This window comes from Oculina patagonica, chromosome 1 (genome assembly GCF_052425735.1).
Source record: "Oculina patagonica isolate OP01 chromosome 1, crgOcupat, whole genome shotgun sequence".
NCBI classification, from domain to species: Eukaryota; Metazoa; Cnidaria; class Anthozoa; order Scleractinia; family Oculinidae; genus Oculina; species Oculina patagonica.
In genome coordinates this window covers 22,617,015-22,641,178 of record NC_135758.1, presented here as the reverse complement: position 1 = coordinate 22,641,178, position 24,164 = coordinate 22,617,015, and the positions used below count along the sequence as shown (strand labels likewise).

Below are 24,164 nucleotides of genomic sequence, written 5' to 3'. Positions count from 1 at the left end.
ATTTCGCTCACGCGTTCGTCTTTAGCCCCTTCACACAAAAACTTGCTGCGCGGTCCCTGGGAAAGCCCTAGTTCAATGATCTTGGGAGACTCTAAATAAACCTTAGTTGCATTTCCGATAACGAAATAAATTAATTATGGTTTCCGTCAATCCTAGGTTGATTTTTCATAACACTTGCGGATTAAGTCTTGTCTCTCTTACAAAGATCGTTTCTGTCGCTCTCAAAAATCTAAGGTTGTCTACAACTACAAAGCTAGTTGCTGGGACTGTGACGCATACTACATCGGCAAAACAAAACCACGACTGCATGACAGAAAGGTCGTGCATTTTGAAGCCCTTATTCAAGTTGGACACGCCTTTGCCGTTGCCGATCACGCAATCTCCACTGACTACAGCATCAAATGAGACCATTTCCAAGTCTTAGCCAGTGGACGATCTGACTAACATTGTAAAAAAAAAAAACATCGTTGATACAGGACTTAAAACCTACCCTCATATAACATTGGCAGTACCTACCTATATATTGACATCACTGTATGCGTTGTCCATTTGTTAAGTTTGTTGCCGGTGTTTGGACTTTCTTGTCAAATCAGCCCTGTAGCAATTTACACCCGTCACATTCTGGTACAACACGGCCTGCTGGTGAGTTATTGAACAGTCTCACTGACCCATAGCTCACGAAAAAGGTCGTGTAGTACGTCGACTGTCGTTGTTATGTCAACCTTGAGCAGTTCTACTGTTATGCAGTCTAAGCTAGGGCTTTCCACAAGTTGCTCGGTAACTTTTTGGCAACTTTTCATGATTCGAGAAACTTTTTCCCCTTCGAGCAACTTTTTTCCTCTCGAGCAACTTGTTGCATTTTGAGCAATTTTCAGACCGAAGATCTCCGAATATTATCCGAGTGTTGTTCAAAGGCAATAAGATTTTTTCTGAAGATTTACGAAGTTTGCCGAAGACTTTCGAGGAAAATCTGAAGACATTTCAACTTTCGGCTCATTTTGCATTAAAACATTACAAAACTCGTCAGCAAACATGACGTCATTGATATCTTCACGATTTTTCTTAGTTAAAGAAATCCTTGTTATTTAACAAATTTTCCCCTTAATATGTTATTTAGATACTTCTTTTGCTGTAAAATCGCATAAAACTGCTTGGAAATCTTACTCTCAAAGCGAAATTAGCATATATTTAGAAAAATTCTCTTGATTAGAAGCAGCGTTCTGGATTTTTTGATGCAACTTTCGAGCAACTTTTATTATCAGAAGCAACTTTTTTGGATTTTTGGAGCAACTTTTGAGCAACTTTTTGAGAAATTACGGGCAACTTTTTAGAAAATCTCGAGCAACTTGTGGAAAGCCCTAGTCTAAGCCAGATGCTTTGCCTGCTTACATACTGGTGATGGCACTCCTGATCTCGACTTTAGTTATGGGGCCTGATGGTATCTCTTCTATAACTTCCATGTCGCTTATCACCTCGGCCTCTCGTTCTGGGCTGGGCCTGTTCACTATTTCTGCAAAGTGTTCTTTCCATCTTTGTAACACCTCCTCTTCTTTTGTCGACAGATACCCTGCCTTGTTTCTTACCATGTCAATTTTCTTTGGTGGCTCGCTGCAAAACCTTAATCTTGTAGCATCGTACACATCTCTCATCTGCCCACACTTTGCAGCATCCTCTGCTTCTTGGGCTATATTGTTTAAAAGCCCATTCTCTCTTATCCTTTCTCAAACCTTTCTTCACTTCTAGATCTTCAGTTCTTTCTGTATTCCTGCTGCAGCCTTGCTCTTAGTCGTTCGGACCTTGTGCCAACTATCGTTTGCTTTAACTGTTTCCTTTGTTCAACTCCCTTCCAGCTCTCTGGGCCGTCTCGCAGTTAGTTTCAGTAAGATTCAGACCCTCGCCAATCACTGTCCCGGCATATCTTCCGAATTCGATGGCAGAGCACAAGAACAGCTTCGCCACCTTCAAGTCAGGAAAGAAAATGGCGCTGGTTGAGTCACACCCTGAGAACGGCTTTTGCCAACATGGCAGGCATTGCCTTAGACTTGCCACAAGTCGACTCTTTTGTGAGACGAAGTCCCGATAAATGAGCGACAAAGTCGAGAAGAAGCGAGGTGACCTAACTACCGGAAACGGGCTTTGAGAAAGTCTAGCTTGCCCTTCGAACCGCGGAAGGCCCAAAATAACATGGAGAATGCAGAAGTTAGACAGGAGGCTAAAGCACCACAAACTGGAGAAAGCTGGGGCAAACTGGAAAGAGTTGCCAAGGACAGGGGAAAATAGAGATCCCTGGTGGACGAACTATGTTGCAATGGGAGTCAACGGTTTATGTCAAGTTCTTGATCCACCACCACTATTTCCGATCAAAGTCTCGAAAAAAATTGAAAGAAATGGTCATACTCTTTTGGCCGTTACTTCTGACGAGTTCAAATATAGCAGTGCGGGAAGTCCACAGATGATCAGTTTTCGTTTCGCGGACTTATATACCTACGTTCCCTTTTTGAGGGGCCGATTACATGGTGAATTTCAGCCCCGTTATTCGGGCTGAGATTTCAGTTCGGCTTCCAGAAGAAATCTTCTTGAAAAGACGTTTGCGATTACATCAAGAAAGTTTCATCCCGGGCTGAAATTTCCAGCCCGGTTTTTGAAACCGGGCTGGAAATCTCAGCCCGGGAAAACGGGTTAAAAAACTTCATGTAATGGCATTCAATTTGCAGCCCGCACTGAAAAGTGAGCTTAGGGATGCGCAGTGATGGTTTTCAACAAAAGAAAATGGCGGCCACGATAAGTTGTTAGTTTTTAAAGTGTTCAACCCGGGCTAAAATTCGCCATTTAATCACAACAAAATTTCCGCCAGGCTGGAATTCGCCATGTAATGGGCCCTTAATTGCGAAAACAAAAAAAAAAATAGATTTTTGAAAGATCTTCGTGGGTCATGGAAAGAAACCTTCTTTTTATCCCCTTTGAGCAATAAAGAACTACATGAAAGGGGCCATGCGATCAATACTGATCAATTTATTAAATAGGAATTCAATTTGATAAAGGTTAATTAGCGGAAGTTCACTCAAGCAATATTAAATATAACCTCGAGTACGCTGGTATTTATATGTGTGTTTTGGACACATCGCAAATGTAAACAACACAAAACTTTCTAGATGCCCTATGCACAGTTTTCTCCATGGAGTTCCACTCAGTGAGCAGTTTTGCTGCTATAATTCGATTAAAACTTATTTACAATGTTCATGATAAAAATATGTAACGATTTAAATTTAAATTTTACTGCTAACAAAAAATTTCGCTTACTAGTTTCAATTACTATATATCTACAAGACTATTCCAGAACTATTCCATTATGCGCGTCAGATATTTAAAAAAAGCAGAGCCCACATAACTATTTGAATATCTCTGAAGCAATGCAAAACAGTCTTCATAACAGTGCAATTTTGGTTTCTTATCATATTTATTACTATATACCTACATTGATAAACTTTTTTACATCTAAATTCTTTTTACAATAAATAATACCGTATAACACATTGTTAAGTTGCATTAAAAAGTAAAAACCATCACATACGAGGCAATTTTTGTTCGCAACTTGCAGGCTACATTGCCAGTTGCAAAAAAATCTCACGTGTCACATATCGTGTAATAAACACCGTAATCTTGCAACCTGCAATGCAAAAAATGTTGCGTTGCAAGTCGCAAGAAAAGTAGAACTTTCTCCTCTTTTTCGCAACGTTGCGAGACAAGTTGAACCAATTAGAGCCCGTCCTTCGCTCGCGGGAGTTTCAAGGTGATAATTTTTAGCGGGTGCGTTGCAAGTTGCAAACAAAAATTGTGGACGTGTAACATCCCCTCTGCAACTTGCAATTTTTTTCAGTCGTCATCGTTGCGTTGCACGTTGCAAGAAAAATTGCCTCGTGTAACTTGGCTTTATAATGAGAATAATGTTTTGCTAATCGGTTGGAGTTTAGTTAACTTTAAATACTAGTCAGTACAGGAGTATTCTCGTTTCTTTTTCCAGTGTCATTGTTCCTTCTGATCTTTTCCCCAGCGCGTTACCAGCTTGGCATAAAGAGGTTTTCCTTCCATTCTGTAACTAACAGACTTCTGTTGTCTTTCAAAGTTCAGGGTATACATGAATTGCAGTTGAAATACTAATGGTTCCTAAAAAAACAAAGAAAAAATTTAATTCAACAACTCGATGGGATGGGGAGGGGAGGGACAGTAAGATTTTAGGAATATTGGTAAACGCAAATTTAGTTGATAAATTACTATAGCTGATATAGGAACTGAAGGAGAATGCAATCAGGGCAGCATCTTCGTAACTCTTTGGAATACTTCGGGTAATTATCGGAAGTCCTCAGAAGTGCTCCAGAAGATCTAATTGCAGTTTAACTTATCTTCGGGGGTATTCGAAAGCTTTCGACTATCTTTGGAAGAATCGATGCTCATAACGGATTGGTATTATGACAAATGAACTAACTCACTCTCAGCCAATGAGAATTAAATTAAAAGTTTTTGTCAGTTACGCGTTGGGTGTCTGATATCATTGTCAGTAAAAAAGATAAAATGGCTTTCTCAACCATGCACTGAAACGTTTCTCAAAAAAAATGTACAAACTACGTTCCAAAATGCTTACCGTGAGTCGTTGAAGGTCCTTGACTTTGAGTGTGGCCTCTGATGGTCTCAATTTTTTCCCGCTCATGTCACCTCGCTCGATACTGCACCCGCTGACAACCTGATGACGACAGAAAACATTTGTTAAAGTCCCAGTTCACCTCCCAGAAATTGAGCCTGCAGTTTTCATCAGATGGAGGCGCGGCGGCCTAGTCATATGAATAGCGTGTTAGACTCTGGATCGAGCGGTCCGGGTTCGAGCCTGACCAAGGTCATTGTGTTGGGTTCTTGGGCAAGACAATTTACTCTCATATTGCTTCTCTCCACCCAGGTGTATAAATGGTAGGCATGAATAGATTGTGCCGGTAAATTCAGGAAAAGTTGCTTCACAATATACTCAAAAGTTGCTCTAAAGTTGCTAAAATATCAAAAAGTTGCCACCAAAATTAAGAAAAGTTGCTTGCTCTCTAGAGTGAATTTTGCGTTTTCCAGAAATGGAAGCGCTTGCAAGTTTACTAATAGTTGTCCCAGTGTCTATTACTCGCACTTTAAATACCAAGGTGGCCGGCGGCAGGCTCTATGTTGCAGCGAGTAACCGCTGGATTTATAGCACCAGTTAGATAGAAAGCCGCTGCCAAGATTACGCGGGGTAAAGCAAGTGTTATTTTATTGTCATTTTATTGTATATCCTTAGTTTTAATAAAATCCTTCGAAATGAAACGACCTTTTATGGTTTAGATCGGTTTTATATCAATTTGTTGCTCAAAAGTTGCCAAGGAACGCAAAATTTGCGTTAGGTTGCTTGTACTACAAAAAGTTGCTCAAAAGTTGCCAAGCACAATCTATTTATGCCTAATAAATGTGTACCGGCAGAAGTACTTCTGGTACCGGCGAACTAATGCAGGAGGTAACCCTGCGATGGACTAGCATCTCATCCAGGGTGGTGTAGAAATACTTATTGTCGCTTCATACTTCAGAAACCGCGATAAGCTCCAGCCTGTATGGGCCACTAGGCTCGAAGCAGACTTTACCTTTTTACCTTTTTCATCAAAAATGTTGCAAGGCGATATGACGTTATAGTGACGTCATGCCGACGGACAAAAACAGCCATTCTTTGATTGACGTCACGGATGACGTTTCTTTAAAACATTTAACTAAACTTTGTCACGTCTGTCCTGACACTTAAAAAAATTACAATTTCCTATAATAAGGAATAAAAAACTGAAACATCAAACATGACAACAAATCTCACTTACATCCGACATGTGAAACGTGACTGTTAAGTCTAAGTCATCCTCTCCAAGCGCACGCGCATTCACGATAAGGACGTTTGACACTTCAGCGTTAAAAATCAATTCAACCTTCACTCTGCCATCTTGAAAGACAGTCACCGGCTCATTGGGAATTTCTAGTAGGAAAGAAGAAAACAGCAAAGCAAAATGTCAAGATTCAATCATGAAACAATAAACAAATTGGTAGAGTAAGCTTGGTGTGTGGAAACAGCCGTTTTATTCACTAGTTGTTAACGCCACAAGCTGGTTTCGAGAATTCCTTAAAATAAGATAATTGGAAGAGACGGGGACTTGTAAGCACTTGTAAAACCGGCCTGTCTTTTGAATTTCTTTCCTAACGTCACAAACCAAGTGTCTGCATTGGTTTTGCGTTTGCTTAGCTCGAAAATTTGTTCACAGAACACGCCAAAGTGCTCTAACCAATCAGAGAAAAGATGCTGTTTATTTAAACCAGTCACGAGGAAAAACGAAACCAACCGTGACTTGGCTACACGCATTTTCCCGCGTTTGACGCGGCTGGCACGTTTTCTTTTTTGATTTCTGATTGGTTCGTTGCGCTAGGAGTTTGCTATGATTGGCCAAATGATATGACGTAAACTTTGGTCCTGGTTTTGAGGCAATTTCCAGCTTACCATGAGCAGATTGCCACATTGCAGTTGCTGTATTGAGAAGGATTCATTGAACTGTTATCCACCGGTGTCCAAAGACTCATAGGTTTGACCGAAGTGGTTATTCTGTTAACAACTTGCCTCTGAAGTGTGATGGGGTCTTCGAGATTCTCTTCGTGTATTCCTGAAGAAAAAAAAAGATTTAGATCAGTGAAGAGAAGTTCATTAAAATCTTCAGTACAGTGACTTTTAAAATCCAAACAGTTTATTCTACGTGTATTGGATAACACCAGAAGACTGTTAACTTAACAAATTTGGATGAAGTTGACTCCACAAAGACCTCAGTTTGTGTTAAAAGCCGATGAAATAGCATGGACCGCATCCTTCAAGATATCTAATCAATTTCACGTCCCGCCAACACTAAACAGGATAAATTCAAAACGACCTTTTTACTTCAGCACCTTTAATAAATTCACAACCTTCACGTACATAGTCATAAATTTAAAAATGCATTTAGACATGGGTTTTAAACGTGTGAATAGAGCAACTGTGACAGAAAAGGTAGCTAAAAATATTGCCTGATGTCGTCTTTCTATATCGAACGCGACGCATGGTGTCACACAATATAATAGACTTGAGACCCGTGTGAGTGGGGAGGGGGGGGGGGGGGGGGAGAGTGGGGTACCCAACAAAATTTTTACGAGGAAACTACGCCACGAGGTCCAAACCCTTACTCCTTTATATACCATTATTAGGTGCAAAGGTAACTGTTTTAAAAACAGTTACCTTTGCACAATTTATTACCTTCCGCAGAAAATAGTTCCCCTTCCTTATACCTATAGTACAAATATTGCATTCCTTTACTAAACTTTTTCACTTGAGTAAGTCAGTAATCCTCTAAGAAAAATTAGTTGAAGGTGCGTCTGCTCCAGATATTTTGAAAGGTCCTTTTAATACCTAAAGAACACTCGTCGCTACTCTTTCCTATGGTCCCCCTTTTGATTGGGTGGAGCCTTCCCGTATAATCCACTATAGTGGTACTCCCCCCCCCCCCCCCCGCCCTTCCCTAAGGCCTGCGCTTGAGACCAAAAACTAGTCATAAAACGGTTTAATCAAAATCATACTCTTTATTAATATCAATAATGAAGCCCTGGATAAATTCAAAACAGTCAATTGATATTCACATCCATCCTGCTATCACAAGTTGGTGCGTAAATTCGTCTTATACTTTCTTGCGTAACTATTTAGCTTGAAGCAGTTTAGAATTCGGAATTTGATATGTAAATAGGTCTACCCGACCACGACACTATACCACTACCACTTCCACTACCGCTAACAAATAATGTATATAATAGTTATTTATAATTTAGTTAATCTGCCACTCCCGCTTTTTTTTAAAAAAACAAAAACCACACCTGTTTTACTGTTACCCCTACTACTATTGCTACTACTACCGCTGCTGTTGCTACTACTGTTACTGCTACTACTACTGTAGGTGGAAAGAGAGGTGGAAAGTTAAGGGAGTACTCGATCTCCTTATTTCTGGATAAAGTTTGACTCAGCCAAGTTCAATCGTAGTGTAACCGAAAGATTTATCAAAACATGCATCAGGGGGGTCACCCATGACCATGTACACCAGTTCCATTGACCGCTTTCCTTGAAGCCTTTCGCCCAATTCCGTGGCCTTCTTTGTGAGGGTGTCGAGAGAGACCACAACAGCAGGATCCCCTTGTCCAAGAAGCTCTTCAAACACTGCTTTTAACAACTTCTCTGCAATTGGCTCGGAATCTGCAAAGAGCGGCCCTATCTTGTAACCTTCTTCTTTCACAAACATTGGTCGGGCAACCGTATAACCCACGATAGAGCCTTCGCTGTCGATGGCTACACGTGCGTGACTGCCTGTCACGCCAAGCCATTTTGACAAGAACGCGCGACGTTTAAAGCCAAACACTGCGGTGTCGTACATGAAAAGCGCTTCCGAATTCACTTCTTCAATACGTTTGATTTTTACAGGAGATCTCTCTGATGCTTCAGAGAAGCGAGTTATAGCGGTTGGAAGGTGAAAAACGAAGCGTGCGCCATAAAAGTGACTGCGAAATCCTTTACGTTTGTACATTTTTTCCAACTCCAGCAATGCTGATATTCCAATGCTTCGAGGCGGCTTCACACTTGCAAAAGCGGCGTCAAAAATCTTCCTACTATAAGCAGTTCCTCTGTGTTCCTTGCTCACGATATAACACCCACCAAAAGCGAAGCTATCTCCGTATTTTGTCACTGTAATACAACCAATGGGCTTTCCGTTCAGCTCGCCAACAAAAGCAGCAGTTGGATCGCAAGCATGATAACATTCGGCATCTTTTAGACCCGGCCGCCAGCCTTCCTTCACCATCGCATTTATTATGACGCTTTCGTACTCCTCTTTCGTCTCGATAAGGCGAATTTTGAACTCTTCCATTGTCGGCATGCAGGTATAGGGTTTGGCAAACTGCGTGGGGTCTGTCTCTTTTCCAAGAGTGCGACGTGAACATGCGAATGCAAAGCGACTGATCGAATGGCGAGCGGCAAAGCCGCGAGAAAAAGCGAGAAGTGCCATTCACACCTCGAGCACAGCACAGCACAGGAAGACTGTTCACAAGTTATCTATCTTTTAACGCCGAACAACCCGCCCCCGCCCCCTTGCCCCCGCCCCATCGTGCCTCCCGATTTGCTTTGGCGTCCAGCTCTCCCGCGATTCCTTCCCCGCCTTCAGCCATCGACAAAAAATTCGAGAAAATAAAGGGGTTATGAACAGTCTACAGCACATGAGGCTCATACATAGAAATGGAAATGAAAAATTTCAAAATCTATTTTAGCGTGTTTGTTTGTTTTTGCCTTGTGTCATGTATTTCGTATATCGTGTCACGCTGCAATGTAACGCGACAGTTTCTTCTTCTAGATGGCAAGTCTAAAAAAATCAACGTTACCATAACATCAGAAATATCTAACAATCACATTGAGTCAAGTACAAACTGATATTTAATGCATTCTCCGAAAATAAACGAACAGGTAAAGATCACAAATTTTAAGTAAATTGTTTTAGGTCAGATCGGACCAGATCGAATTGCATTCCTAGAATACCGAAAATACGCTTACAGTTTACTTGCGTGGCAAGATAGTGTGTCATCAGGCGCCCTAAAGAGGTCAGGAGCCGAAGAGCCTTGGCAACATCAAAAGAGGTCAGTGTTTTTGATTTAACAAAATCTATAGGTGGGGTCACCTTAGCCCTTAAATAATTTAATGGGTAAAAAACAGCTCTGAACCCTATAGCCCGCGTTGGAGACGAACTTAACCCCGGTATAGTCCTGCAGCGCAGGCTATGCACCCTAACGACCCTATTTTTTTAATTATTGTAAAATGTTTTAAGATCTTGTGCACTCAGGAGAGCGTTTTCATAAAGTGGTGTAACTGTACTGCACCCAAGGACGAGAAAGTCTATCTGCGAGTGTTCACGTTCTCTACAACGAGTGAACTTTGTGTTTAGGCTGAATCCACGTGGTGGCATTTTCCTCAAAAGGCCCAAACTGTGCATTTCAAGTTTCAAACTGGCAGTTTTTAATGGATCTGGAGTTAAAATAAGGCTTTATCGACATGGTGGTATTTCAACACAAGGGCACTTTTTTATTCGATTCTTTTGGACCTGGAGTGAATATTGGGCTAAATCCCATGATGGCGTTTTCCCAAAATGGCCCAAACCGTACATTTTTAAAGCATTTCATATTAGAGGTTTTCACTTGAGTGTCGAAAGTAATTCGCGTTTGCTATGGTTTTGCTTTACTTCGTTTAGTGATTGGTTCTCAAGAAATCCGAAATAAAACCAAAACCAATCGTGACTCGCTCACACACGTTTTCCCGCGCTTCACGCCGGCTACACGTATTTGCTTCGAGTTTTGATTGGTTCACTGGATTGTCTGTGTTGTTTGTGATTGGCCAGAGTGATATCTTTGGTTTTCGTTTTACGACACTCAAAATTGACACTCAATTGAAAATATCTCTTCGCTTCGCAGCGTTTCCTGCCAGAATTTCGGTTACTCACCGCGACTGACTTCAAGTAGAACTTCTTCAATGGATTTGTTTCTGTGTTCGTCTGTGATATTCTTAAGAAGGTGTTTGGCGAAGAAACCATTCTTCTCTTGTTCACATTCAAAGACACTCGAAAGAGGGCAACTGAAAAACAGGAACAGCTAATCTTCAGGAAAAATATTACGTCAGTTTAATGTTTGATAAGACATTTTTAAAACTTTGGAATATTACACTGGAATCCACGGACCTTACACTCTTGCTTGTCTTGCCTGTAGATTAGAATCTTCGTTTTACGTAGCCGCACTTATTTTCTATAGAAATCCACTTCCCATTTTGCAAGAATAAAAACCATTCTCAAAATTAAGCCAATATTATCTGAACAAAATGCTTTGCTGCGTCGATGCGCCATTTTCACCTTCAAGTTGTAAAATCAACAGCCGTAGCAAACGTTTCAAGTATTAGTCCTTTGTCGGAGCTCTCACAAAGGAAAAACTACAGTCTTAGTCAAAAGTAGTTGACACATTGACTTCGCCTTGTAGTTTCCATGTCAAATTTAACACTAATTTTTAAATTTCATTACATTCTGCCAAAATACCCTCTCTCTCTCCCATCCAATGTTGTATGATTTTATAGCAAAGGGCTTCCAAAAACAAACGAAAACATTGGTAGGGAATTACGTTACGCAATTGGGAATGCTTACGCGATGTAAGGCCAGATTGCACCATCATTTCGACTCTAGCGGGACTTCGAACGCGATGTTCGACGAGTTAGCTTCACCGAAAGGTCTCTGATGGGTCTCTTAGCGAGACGAAACATGCGTGTCAGACCAGCCACGAAAGAAAGGGGGGTTCAGTGAAAAAAGGGGGTGAAAGGGTAAAATTGGACCAAATTACCATAAAGTAGGGCCTAAAATGACAATGTGTCAACACTTTTGTCACTTAGAGCGGTTTTCACTTGAGTGTCGTAAAACCAAAACTAAAGTAATTACTCTGGCCAATCACAAAGGTCACAGACAATCCAGTGAACCAATCAAAACTCGAAGCAAATACATGTAGTTGGCACGAAGCGCGGGAAAACAAGAGCGAGCGAGACACGATTGGTTTTGGTTTTACTCCTGATTGGCCGAGAAAGTGGCGCGAAAGTTTTAAACCAATCACTAAGCGTAGTGAACGCAAAACCAAAGCAAACGCAAATTACTTTTGAAAACCGCTCTATTGTAGATTCCATGCATGGAACTGTGCTTATTCCGTGCTTTATATATGAAATACATCACAGTTCAGCGTAGCACTTTCTTTGCAGGTGTTTGTCTTAGTTATTGTGCAAAATGTTTATTCGTTATTACGCAGTTAAAAATTAAAGAATTACCAGCTTACCATCCAAATGCTACCACAACATTTGGTTCTTTTATATCTTGTAAATCGCCACCCAGTAACGGACTGTTATGTACTTCAGGATCAGGTCTAAATGAAGAAAAACAAAGAAGACAACAATAACAGATTTTAATCAACTCTCTCTTAACAGACACCTCTGTAAGACAGAAATCTCTGTAAAGGTGGATTTCCACTGATGCGTAATATTTTACGTGCGTAAAAAAAGTCGCAAGCCGTTCATACATTGTCTCTAAATTTTTTCACGCACGTAAACGCACGTAAAAAAATACGCGTCAGTGGATATCCACCATTAGACGGACACCTGGTGGTGGTCCCGTCCCATCCGTTTTTCAGTCATTTTTATACTGTAAAGTCTGAACTCCCTACAAGCTATACGACGGACACCTCTCTAAGATCTAAGAGGGACAGTTGGGGCCTGTCCCGACGGTGTCCGTCTTTAAAGAGAGAGTTGACTGTAGCGCGCTGGTATTTCCCCAAAATACTTTCACTTACGTGCCTGATATTTATCCTTCCCTTCCCTCTGGGTTAAAAAGAAGACAGTGTTACAAATAATTTGAGTTTTAAAATGGCGATACGGTATTTTTTGGCAAAACATTTCTCGCCGCTATGTTTTTTTTTGCACAAGTAAAGTGACTGACGAACCTATGGCCCTTGGATTTTGGATTGAATTGGAATTTAGAAATGTTGGTTTTTGCGCAAGTCGTGCTGTAAGAGGTACGTAAGAAGGTCTTAGACTAACGTATTTAATGGTGTTTCATGGAAGGCTGTGATTGGGTGGCGTTTCAAGCAGTATAGGAATTTTGGTGTTGTCATATTCATTAATTGAGTATTATTTGGCCGTGGGGTGGTAGCTATTACCGAACGGCACGCGATCGCGCGAGAAAATTACTCCGCCCTCGCGCGTCGCGCCTCCTCGCGCGAAGTGATTTTCTCGCGCGCGCCTCAGCACTTGCTCGCCCAAAATAAAAAGAGAGGGCAACTCATTTTCTAAACACCTCGCCATTACTAATTTCCTTGATTATCCCCAGTAACAACAAAAAAATACTAGTGAACCTACTCTGTTCTGCAGCAATCCAGTAATACCACATTTAACTTTGCCTCAGTCGCTTGCATGGTTCTAAGGACTTCAGCCGAAGCCATGTTTTCATTTCGACGGTATGACTCTGTTGCATCGATTGGCATCAGGTAGCTACGTCCACCACGCTCAAAACCATGGCCAGCAAAATAGAACACAGCGTAAGTGTCTTCCACTAGAAGTTTGCAGAACTCTACAAGGGCTTCTCGCATTTCCTTCAGAGTCAAGTTGACCAAAGAAACCACCTGAGAAAGTTTGAATGACATTTAGTGGCCCATACTACCGGAGCTTATCCCGGTTTCGATAGCATTAAAGTGTCTATACAGCCTACAGGCTTTTTGTGGTTTTCGTATCTCTGTAATGGGAAAACAAGTATTCCAAAAGAAATGTTTGGATTCCGCCACATATTCACTGTATAGACACTTAAAGCGGCTAGGAATATTTGTACTCCCCAGTGGATGGGGTGCTTATCCATCGCAGGGTACCCCTCATCATTATTTCACCGGTACTCGAGCCCGGACCGTTCGATCCGGAGTCCGGCGCGCTAACCATTAGGCCACCACGCCTCCCAATAAAGCACCATTTTGGAAAAATATTAAGAGTTTTCGACGTCCAATCACCGAGCACTAAAAAATAAGTGGGCTAAGTTTAAAAATCTATAGCAGCCAGTCATACCCCGAAAAGGGCATTCCCTGATCCCAGGGTTTGACATCACACGGCTCAGAGACAATGGAGTATCCTTGAGAGAGGGAATATTATCGAGATTGTACAGAAGATTCTCATTTGGTTCTTGGAATCTCTGAAAGCCCAAAACAAGTATTTTACACAAAATAGAATCAGCCTTCTTCTTCAAAGGCTTCAGGTTATCATGCATGTGACATAATTAGTAACTAATCGAAATCATTTAGCATGGCAGAGATCAGAAAACAGCAATGACATATTGTCATTTCTTGCTTCATTCTGCATACGGTAACTTTTGTTTAAGTTAAAAATGACAAAGTTCATTTAATAGGTGTTTCATGTTGTTAACATGGAGGTATCATACTACCACAGCCACAGCTTACCTTAAAACCCATGTTGACCAGCCTGCCATTTAAGTCACAAACATCATTGATTGGATGAAAGAGTCTTCCAAGTTGCTGAAAACGGTAATCTTTATTTCCAATCAACAGGGCCACTTTATTTGCAACTAACAGGAAAGACAACAACAACAGTCTTAACAGCACAGAAACAAATCAATCAATCAATAAATCAATCTTACTTCCCATGTATATACACCTGTTATAGGCAGACACTTCCCATGGGCAGGCATGTCACTTCCTATGGGAACACAAATCCCATGGGTATACAATCCTATAGAACTCGCCTCCCATGGTCATACAATCCCATGGGCACACAGTTCCCATGGCATACATTCTCATGGTAACACACTTCCCATGGGCATACAATCCTATGGAACCCGCCTCACATGGGCATACAATCCCATGGGCACACAGTTCCCATGACATACATTCCCACGGTAACACACTTCCCATGGGCATAAAATCTCACAAGCACAAACCTCCCAGGGGCAGACACTTCCCATGGGCAGACACCATCCATGGGCACACATCTCTCATGGGAAGACACCTCCCATGTGCAGATGCCAGAATCGTGTGGGCAGACAGCTCTGATGAGCAGACACCTCCATGGCAGACACTTCCCATGGGCACACACTTCTCATGGGCACACAATCCAATGGGCAGCTACACCTTCCACGCACATGAACCTCATATGCGCTGAAACTTCCCATAAGCAGACTCCCCTTCACAGACACACTCCATATATGGGCAGACTCGTCGCCACAGGAAGTCACTGCTCTGTAGCAGAGACCTTTGTATTAAATACCAAAAAGTAAACCTAATGTCAAAAACTTTTTTTAAATTTTGTGATTTAATTAAGTTGGACCATTGTCATAATTACCTTGCTCACTGTCACTGCTGGGACCCCTTCTCTGGGTAACTGTTGTTAAATCTGCCAGAGAAGATTAACAAGAGAATTAACTACTGTATAAAAAATTATACATCAAGTTCAAGGGCATAGCTACGATTTTTTTTAAAGGGGGGGGGGGGGGGGGGGTCACACTCACTTTGTTACAACCCAGGGTACTTAACAGATTGTCATGTCGACATCCACATTGTGTTTTGCTATAAGTGAAATTTTTTGTATGAGCGGACAGAGTCAGGGTTTTCGAAAACATTTTAAAGAACAGAAATGTTTAACTGGAGGATGTGAGCGGATTGTTAAATAGGGTTGCAAAATGCAGTTGAACATGGTGTGGTGTAGGGCAAGGGTTCCGACTACAAAGTAATCTAAATTACCTCCAGCATGTCTGTCAATGAAGTGGACTCGAGTGGACTGTGACAGTGTTTCCCCAGCAGTGTTGTACACCTTACAGAAATATACACCTTGATCTTCAGTGGAAGCATTAGTTCTTGTTAACACCCGATTTGTCTCTTCTCGGATAGGTGCATCGTTATGATACCACTGGAAGCTGGGAGCTGGTCTTCCCACGCCATCACAATACAACCTTAACTGTGAGCCCTGCAGTACAGGAACAGCGGGATCTGGTTGGCTAGTGATGACTGGTAGGTCTGCAAAAAAAGAATATGTATTTATGTTTAAAGTTCACAAAGTTTAAAGGAGCCATATACAGCTGTTTTGAGAAAAGTTATCCTACAGAAGCTTGCATAAAAGTGTACAGGACAATAACAAAGTTTCTTAATTTGGGTAGTGGCATTCTCATCCCCATAGCCCTTTTCATTTTTCTTAGCTGGCAGGGCCTTGGCACAAGAAACGACGGGTTCTAGAGATATAGGAATTTTTGAATTAGTCAAACCTCTATTAAGCGGCCACCTATATGGGGAAATGGCAAAATATGGCTGCTTAAAAGAGGTTGGCCGCACAGTTCATCAGAAATTATTGCTAGGAAATCAAAAGTCATCATTTAGCATAGTGACAAGATGATAATAAGCGTTTGTTTGAATGGTTTTATCAGTCATCAATTCAAATTTTGGACTCTTAACTATCATAACTATGTTGTTGACAACAAGACCAATCAATGTGTATTAAATTGTTGTGACTGCTTAAAAGAGGCAAAAACAATAGACGAATCCTCATCGGGAAGGCCAAAAGGTGGTGTGGCCACTTAATAAAGGTGGCGGCTGGGTTTTTTTTTTTTAAAAAAAAATTCCCAAAAAAAAAAAACAAAAAAAAAAAAAAAAACCAAATTCGTCAGTTATCGTGACATAAGCATGCAAGGATACAGAAAGCCACAACCCGATGCAAAAATAAGAGTAACGCCTCCTCAATCATCTATGCTCTCCATGTTAATTACTGTAGGTATTACCCCTCCCACCCTCCCATGATATAAGACCTTTGTCAGGTTTTTCATATTTTTTTAGATAGTTGGGAGGCCTTTAGTGGCCTGGTATGAGTGCAAAACTCCAGATAAGAGTTCAGCACTCTTGACTCCAGTGCACTAACCAGAAGGCCACTTAGCCTCCCACTGCGTGGTAGGGAAGTTTATCTCTCCCCATATAGTACCGGTAATATATAGTATCAGTCTATTCTCTCCATGTTAATTACTGTAGGTATTACCCCTCCCACCCTCCCATGATATAAGACCTTTGTCAGGTTTTTCATATTTTTTTTTAGATAGTTGGGAGGCCTACAGTGGCCTGGTACGAGTGCTAAACTCCAGATCAGAGTTCAACACTCTTGACTCCAGTGCACTAACCAGAAGGCCACTTAGCCTCCCACTGCGTGGTAGGGAGGTTTATCTCTCCCCATATAGTACCGGTAATATATAGTAGTAATCATAGTAATTTTTTTGGACAATTTTGTCCAAGGGGGAAAGTGCAATGAGGTTAAGCCTATGTGAAGTACCAACCCGTAAAGCAAGGCCAGACCACAACACTGGGACTCTGTGCCCTACTCTTTGTGATAAGTGTGTGTGCTCTTCAACATCCCCTGCTGACCATTTTATAACACTGAAGATGCAGGAGATGGGAGCTACAGTTTATCAACCTTATCCGAGAAGACTAGAACATCTAACCATTTGCAGATGTTATATTGGGCAAAGGCACCACATTCTCCACAGTAATTTTAAGAGCCTCAAGAGTTTGGTTTAGTTTGGGAGTCGAACCCGAGACCTCCCGCACAACAGTCGGGTACTCTACCAACTGAGCTAAACGGTCGGCAGTTGTGTTGTCTCTTGAATACATATAATTTAGCCTACAGTAATGTGAAGGGGGACAGTGGGGGGGGGGGGGGGGAGCCCAGGAGAAAAGTGGTGGGAGGTGAAAGAAGAGAAAAGAGAAAGCAGGATTCCTAAGGTGGTGGGACCTGGGAGAAAACAAGTAAAATTTTGCAACATTTAGATAAATTTAAAAAAAAAAAAAAAAAAAAAAAAAAACACCAATAGAACACACGAGTTTCTACTAATTGCAATACATATGGGACAAAGATGGGAACCACCACAGAAAGGGGAAGGAAGCGGAAAATATAAAGTATGGGAGGCAGGAGGTTCAGACCCTGCTGTCTTCCTCCCTCCCCTCCCATAATAATGCTCTAGCCACTGGAGAGAATAATGTATCCGTTCTTACCAAATTGTGAATAACCATGGACATCATAGTCTTCAGTGACAATCACTTGTGCCCAACTGGTCCATATACAACCAAACTGATTTGCTACTCGGCAAATGTAATATCCCTCATCGCCTTCCCATACATTGTGAAGAGTTAGTGTGCTTCCTGTTTGTTCATGGAGTTCTTCTTTCTTTTTAAACCATTGAAAGTGAAGAGGTTGTTGGCCAGATGCTTCACAATGTATGTGGAGGTGTTGTCCATGTGTTCCTTGTACTTCCCTTTCAACGTCTTTTGTAATAATTGGTTTAGGAGAACCTGCTAATGGTACAACATTTCAGATGATCAGTTTGTGAATCACTGAGGGTACAATGCTGTGGCGTGCACAAGCTTTCAACAGGTCTATAGAACCTATGTTGCAACTTGTTTGCCACTGTCAGTAGGTAAAGTTTGTGTTCAAGCCTGGTGGCCCATCAGTTTCAGTAGCATGAAGTGTTTAGAAGTATTTCTACTCCAGCTGGATGGGATGCCAGTTAATTGCAGGGTTGCCCCAGCAGTAAATTTTCTAGTATGCAATTTATACACCTGGGTGGAGAGAGGCACTGTGAGAGTAAAGTTTCTTACTCAAGCAATGACTCCAGCCAGGGCTTGAACCCAGACTGCTCGATCTGGAGTCCAGCACACTAACTATTAGACCACCACACGGACTCTGAAGTTTTCAAGTTTCAGGACCAGTGCAAATGATCATTCTCTAGAAGTAATTATTGCACATCTACAGTAAAGCGCGCGTTCTGATTAGTTAATTTAGGGTCTACTACATGTATTTGCCCATGGGTGTACGCTGACGTATGCTTCAACCTGAGCATGTGCGCTGAACTGTTGCGACATGGCACAAGAAGGTGCCATTACTTCACGAGTTTTTACTTGTTTTTTCGATTTTCCTGTGAATTTGAAAAGCTAAACATAAGAAAAACCATTTCTTCATAATGCTGAAAGACTTTGAGGTGTAATGAAAGTTTTAAATAATTCAAAACTTTGTTTTGTTTAAAATATAAAAATGGTTTAAACAGATTAAACCATTTTTATATTTTAAGCTATGACCACAGATCGCTCCAGCAGTTTTATTTGTTTTGTTTCTTTTTTTCTTTTAGGTTTTTGTCAGCATTTACGAGAGCACTACACGCAATTGTTCAAATAAGCGCGTGCACTTTTACCTCAAAGAAACTTTAATAAATCTCCTAAAAGTTGTGCTATAAAGCAAATGGTACATGTAAATGTCACATCGTGCACTATTGAGTTACAGATGCACTTGGGAGGTTTGCTAAGCACTCAAGAAGCTAGAGTCCCCCTCGGCTATTGCCTTGAGCGACTCTTACGCATCTTTTGTGCTTAGCAGCCTCCCGTGTGCATTTGTAACTCAATAGTGCGCGCTATGACATTATTTTACCATTTGTTAATGCAACTGACAACAGCAACTTTGAACAAAGTCTGCAAACTTACCGGTACATAACAAATTTAATATTGTCTGTAAGCTTGGTGGTCTTTCATTTATAGAACTGATCAATTTTTTCAGAACTCCCACAGTTATGCCTCTTTGTCCCAATTCATTCAGCAATTTAAGGGTTGGACTTCCACCTGGCAACAGTGTTTCCATGCCGATTCTGGAAATGCAATCATTATATGCTTTTTCCTCATTGTACAAGGGTATGTGTGGTCTTATGACGTCTCGTATGAGCCATCTCCAGTTGGGTAGTTCTGGTGCATCCAACACTGCCGCAATCCTTCTTTTCACATCATCAGGCAAGTCTGAGATACGCCTTGCATCCATTGCTTGTGACAGCGTTGGTAGTGATCCTATGAGATAAACAACTTCATGTATAGATATGCTGATAAGACATGCACTGAGAAAGGTTTAGTAAAGGTAAGGTCTGCATACGAGCCTAATGGCCCATCAGGCTGGAGCTTATCCCGGTTTCCATAGCATGAAGCGACTAGGAGTATTTCTCCTTCCCCCTGGATGGGATACTAGTCCATCGCAGGGTTACCCCGAGTAAATTTGCCAGTACCGGTACCCATTTATCCCGGGGGGGGGGGGGTACCCTGTATATTTTTGGGTGGGGCCGTGCTGCTGGGAATTTAAAGCCCTTATCCTATACCAGACCATGTTCAGCTGAATTTTGCAACCCTATACTAGACTAGACACCGATAATCCCTTCCCTATACCAGACTTGCATTTTGTTAAAATTGTATTACTATAAGTGTTTTAATGGAAACCATCTGTCAACAAAGATGCTGCGATGATTTTTTTATGTTAAGGTCAACCTCTTTCTCTTCTGCGTTTCTATTCCTGTTCTGGACTTAATTCGTCATACCACCGATCAGTTTCCTGGCAAATGCTACCCTTTTCTAGACCAAAACTCTCTGATTTTTATACCCTATCCCAAACAAAACTGCTTGAAAACCATACCCTTCACAGCGGCACATACCTATATAGCTCATATATGGGAGTGCCCCCCGCCCCCCCCCCCCAGGCCATTTATACACCTGGGTGAAGAGAGGCACTATGAGATTAAAGTGTCTTGCCTAAATACGCAACACAATGACCCTGGGTCACCGTGGCCAGGGCTCTAACCCGGACCACTTGATCTGGAGTCCAGCGCACTAACCGTTAGGGCACTACGCCTCCCATCTGAGTAAGTAAAATGAAGGAAACTTCAGCAACATGACAGCTAATTTTTGAATCATGACATTTAAAGAAATCCCTCCAAGTACTCTACTTCACAGCTTCTAATTTCTTGACAATAACTTTTACTGAGTCAAGAGGAGGTCATTGCTATGGGTGCTGAATACCATGTACCAAACATACTACAGCAATACTTTGCTGGAAATTGATGATTTAAATATGCTCTGTTATTTACCATACCCTTTATCTACAAATTATATTTTCTAGGGTAACCCCATCCCCTAATGCAAATAACCACATGATTAAGGTAAATACTAGTGGTAACCACAGGTTAGAAAGTGCGGGCCTCGATGCAGTTAAGAGAAGGTACTGGGAGGGAAGTGTTTTTTGTTAGTTTGGAAAATTACTTGAAGTCGAAGTTTTTGGGAAGTTTTCCAGAAGTTGGCATAACTGTGGTAATTGAGATTTCTTCTATAAACTGCGGTTGTTTATTGGGAGTCTGTCCACCGAGAATAACAGTATCTCAATGTGTGCGAAATTATGATGATTTTTTTACGTGTTTGATATTACCAATCATATGTTGACAAGTTTGCCATGTTTCAATGGTGAATAAGCCAAAGTTTATCGATATTAAATTTTTCAGACAGTGTCGATAAATCACTGGACAAAAGAAAATTATTCCGAGTAAGGTCGAGTAACGCGTCACGCTTAAGTCACGAATGTTTTTTATCGTTTCCTATTGCCGCGAACCAATCAGAGTTGTTTTTTTGATTGACAGTTTTGCGAAGTGTAGTCGAGCACGCGGTGTGAATTGAGATGTGATTTTCCTCCGTCAGCAAACTCGCTTTGTTGTCAGTGTTATAAGGAATTTCTCGAGAATAACCGTTGTTGGAATCATTCGCTTTGCCGTAGTTTATCTGTGATACAATCAAAGCAGATCTTCTCAAAAGCAACACCTATAAAACAACGTCTGCAAAACGTAATGTCTGCAATCTTCCGACAAAAGCCTCATTTTTCGCATTCTTATCGCTCTTGGAGACAAGATTTTTCTCTTCCGGTGTTACGACAAACTGTCGTGATTGACACATTTTTTGCATTCCGATCGTTCTTAGTGGAAGAACAAAATTTTCAACTTCCGGTTTGCAGATAGTCTTTATAAACGTGGCGCGCACGCGTAATACGCAATCCGCTGGTCACTGTCAAGATTAGGGTTGCGGGCCTCTCTTGGGCCCGCAATTAAATACTTTGTTTGCTAAATTCATACCAACAGCATAAAAATAACTCATTTTTTCGAAATTGTACGTCAACTCATGTAGGTTTTAAGATAGATAAAGCAGACCTCGTAGAACATCCAGTAATGAATAAATACTGCTAACCAAAAATTAACAAGAACTGCACAGTTATCGGCGGTTGTTTGCCACCTGACCTCTTTCAGTCTGCTCCCCTTCTTGTCACTTCCATCTTCGCTCCTCTTCTTCCCTCCTACCCCTCTCCCCCCTTATCCGCCACCTTTCTCCTCCGCGCTTGTCCCCTACGCGGCGTGTTCCCGGCCCCTTCTGGCGCCTTCGTCGTCGTTTCGTTCTCTGTCTCTTGGGATTCAGTGTCGTGGCCGTCCGGTATTGTGCTTCCTCCTCCCGCTTGAGTAATAAATTTCCACCGAGCGCGGTATCACAGAAATAGGTGATGATTATTTATAGCTACAAGCGAGGTCGGTGACATGGGTCGGCGTAGTGGTAGTTTTAATGCTGGACATGTCCAAGCGGTCTTTGTTTCCTTGTGATTATATCAGCCCTCTCTTCTTGTAAATATGGATGAAACAAAATTATACATTTCAGAGGCAGAGTGTTCATGTTAAACGCGAGTGATCGGCTGATCGCTATTAAATATTAATCTTGCGTGACCGTGACAGAAGAGCGGGCTGGGCCGCGTGGGTCTGGATCGATTCACCGACAAAAAAAAAAAAAAATTCCGTGCAGATTATGAATCGGGCCCAGGCCCCGCCCGATTAATAATAAAAATCCACACCTTGCATTAGGATTGGACCCAGGGGGAATACCCACTATGGTGGACTATACAGCAAGGCTCTGCCCTAAAGGGTAGCTTTTTTCAGAATGGAGGTTTATAAAAGGGTAGGGATTTCACGAGTTGAGCTAGTATTGAAAAGGGTTAAGAAACTGTCATTTAAAAGGACATAATTTTAAAATATCTCGAACATACCTGCTGAGCAATCAATTAATTTAATTGGTTTAAGGGGTTATTTGAGTGAAAATTTAAGAAAACAGATGCAGCATTCCTTCTGTAGATAAGTGGAAGGGGTAACATTTTCTTATCAAAGGTATACAAATGGAGTACCTTGTCTGTTAAAATGGTAATCAGATGAAAGGGTAAAGGTTTAGACCAAAGGGCAGAGCCTCCCCATAAAAAATCTTTTGAGTACCCTCCCTCCCTGCCTTCCTCCAAGGAGGGGAGAGGGCTGGAGAAATTACAGCAATACCACAAAAGAAAAAAATCTTACCAAAATACCATGGGAACAAATTGTCCAATATACCCCTATTGGAAAACTCAATATATGCCTAAATCACTGTCAATCAAAAATGGAGGTCTTTTGGTGGATTTTCAACCTTGTCCCCAGGGCCATCTCTGCTTTCAAGATGGCAGCTAGGCAAATGTCAAGAAGAGCCTGGGGACAAGGTTGGTGCATTTTACAGTATTTTTAGCTTTCAAAGTTAAACTATGACATAGATATTGTAGTTTAAAGCGAATTTCATGTCAAAGTGATTTTTATAAAGTGGTTTGATTGGCATTTTTCTTTGTTTCAGATTTGTACTAATCCTTAAACAAATTATTGAAACAAAAAATACAAATCATTAAATCATTTTCACCTCAGTGAAATTCATTTTCAACTTCCATATATACATTAATGCATTTGAGCACTTGTTTGTGGTGTTTCCAAGGTTTAGCTTGTTATTTTGTAAATCTTGATATGGTGGTCGGTAATCCTATTTACCTCTCTGGATACGATACTAAAACAATTAAAATTTGTGTCAGGCTCAGTGAACATCATTTGGTAAATATTTACTTGACTTTGTAGTGGTAAATATCCACCAGTATTCACTTTTCCTGCAGGAAATAATATTGTTAGATAATTGAAAAAGGCTACATTTTGAAACTGGCAAGAAATACTTAAAAATTACCCAGAAACAGGTCTTTGATTAATTTTTGACATTAATACTAAAACTCTGGAAAGTATAAAATACAAAACTAACTTGTACAACCTGTTGTTATCCTAAAAGCAGTACTGTACTAACCTGATTGTAACGCTGAGAATTTCCTTGAACACTTGAGTCAACCCAACACTCAGTCAGCAACCACTTGTTGTGATATTTATGCCTTCCAGAACATCAACAAGTCCCACACAAGTGTCAAACTGAAACTTCTAAAAGTAACGCTACCAAACCATGCTTGTAAATAATAGCCCGAGAAAATGCTTTGCTAGTAGAATATCTTACAGCATGCCCAGCTGGTACGCTCTTTCGATAAAGCAGAAGCTAAATTTAGGAGCATTACAAAACTCAGATTTCCCAGACAAATTTCCCGTGGCTTTTTCCGTCGTGTTTTCTATTTCCTCTTTCTCAATCTCCTCTCGTTGTTTTGAGCCCGCTATAATTCAGCAACTTCCCTATTAGGATTATGCTCGGTATCCGAAGGAAAAATTTCTCCGGGGTAGGGTGGGTCATGCTAAATTAAGGTGGTTTCTTTGTAAAACTTTGTTAAAGTTAAATTCTACAAAATTTAGTGTATTGCAATAAATTTT

At 41.1% G+C, this 24,164-nt stretch overlaps 2 protein-coding genes across 2 annotated transcripts; both read right to left on the bottom strand.

Moving 5' to 3' along the window:
• Window positions 1-2,984: 2,984 nt before the first annotated feature.
• LOC144635690 (mucosa-associated lymphoid tissue lymphoma translocation protein 1-like) lies at window positions 2,985-23,971 on the bottom strand. Its single transcript, XM_078494805.1, is given in 14 exon segments — window positions 2,985-4,164; window positions 4,640-4,738; window positions 5,874-6,025; window positions 6,542-6,576; window positions 6,578-6,701; window positions 10,590-10,720; window positions 11,950-12,036; window positions 13,025-13,287; window positions 14,107-14,231; window positions 15,005-15,055; window positions 15,403-15,675; window positions 17,689-17,985; window positions 19,168-19,521; window positions 23,659-23,971. Coding segments are annotated over 13 exon segments (2,106 nt in total). The 5' UTR covers window positions 19,496-19,521; window positions 23,659-23,971; the 3' UTR covers window positions 2,985-4,023.
• On the bottom strand, window positions 8,055-9,963 carry LOC144639179 (holothin acyltransferase-like). The gene has a single exon (XM_078498486.1). The coding sequence runs from the start codon at window positions 9,108-9,110 to the stop codon at window positions 8,076-8,078; it is 1,035 nt and encodes a 344-aa protein (XP_078354612.1). The 5' UTR covers window positions 9,111-9,963; the 3' UTR covers window positions 8,055-8,075.
• Window positions 23,972-24,164: the final 193 nt, after the last annotated feature.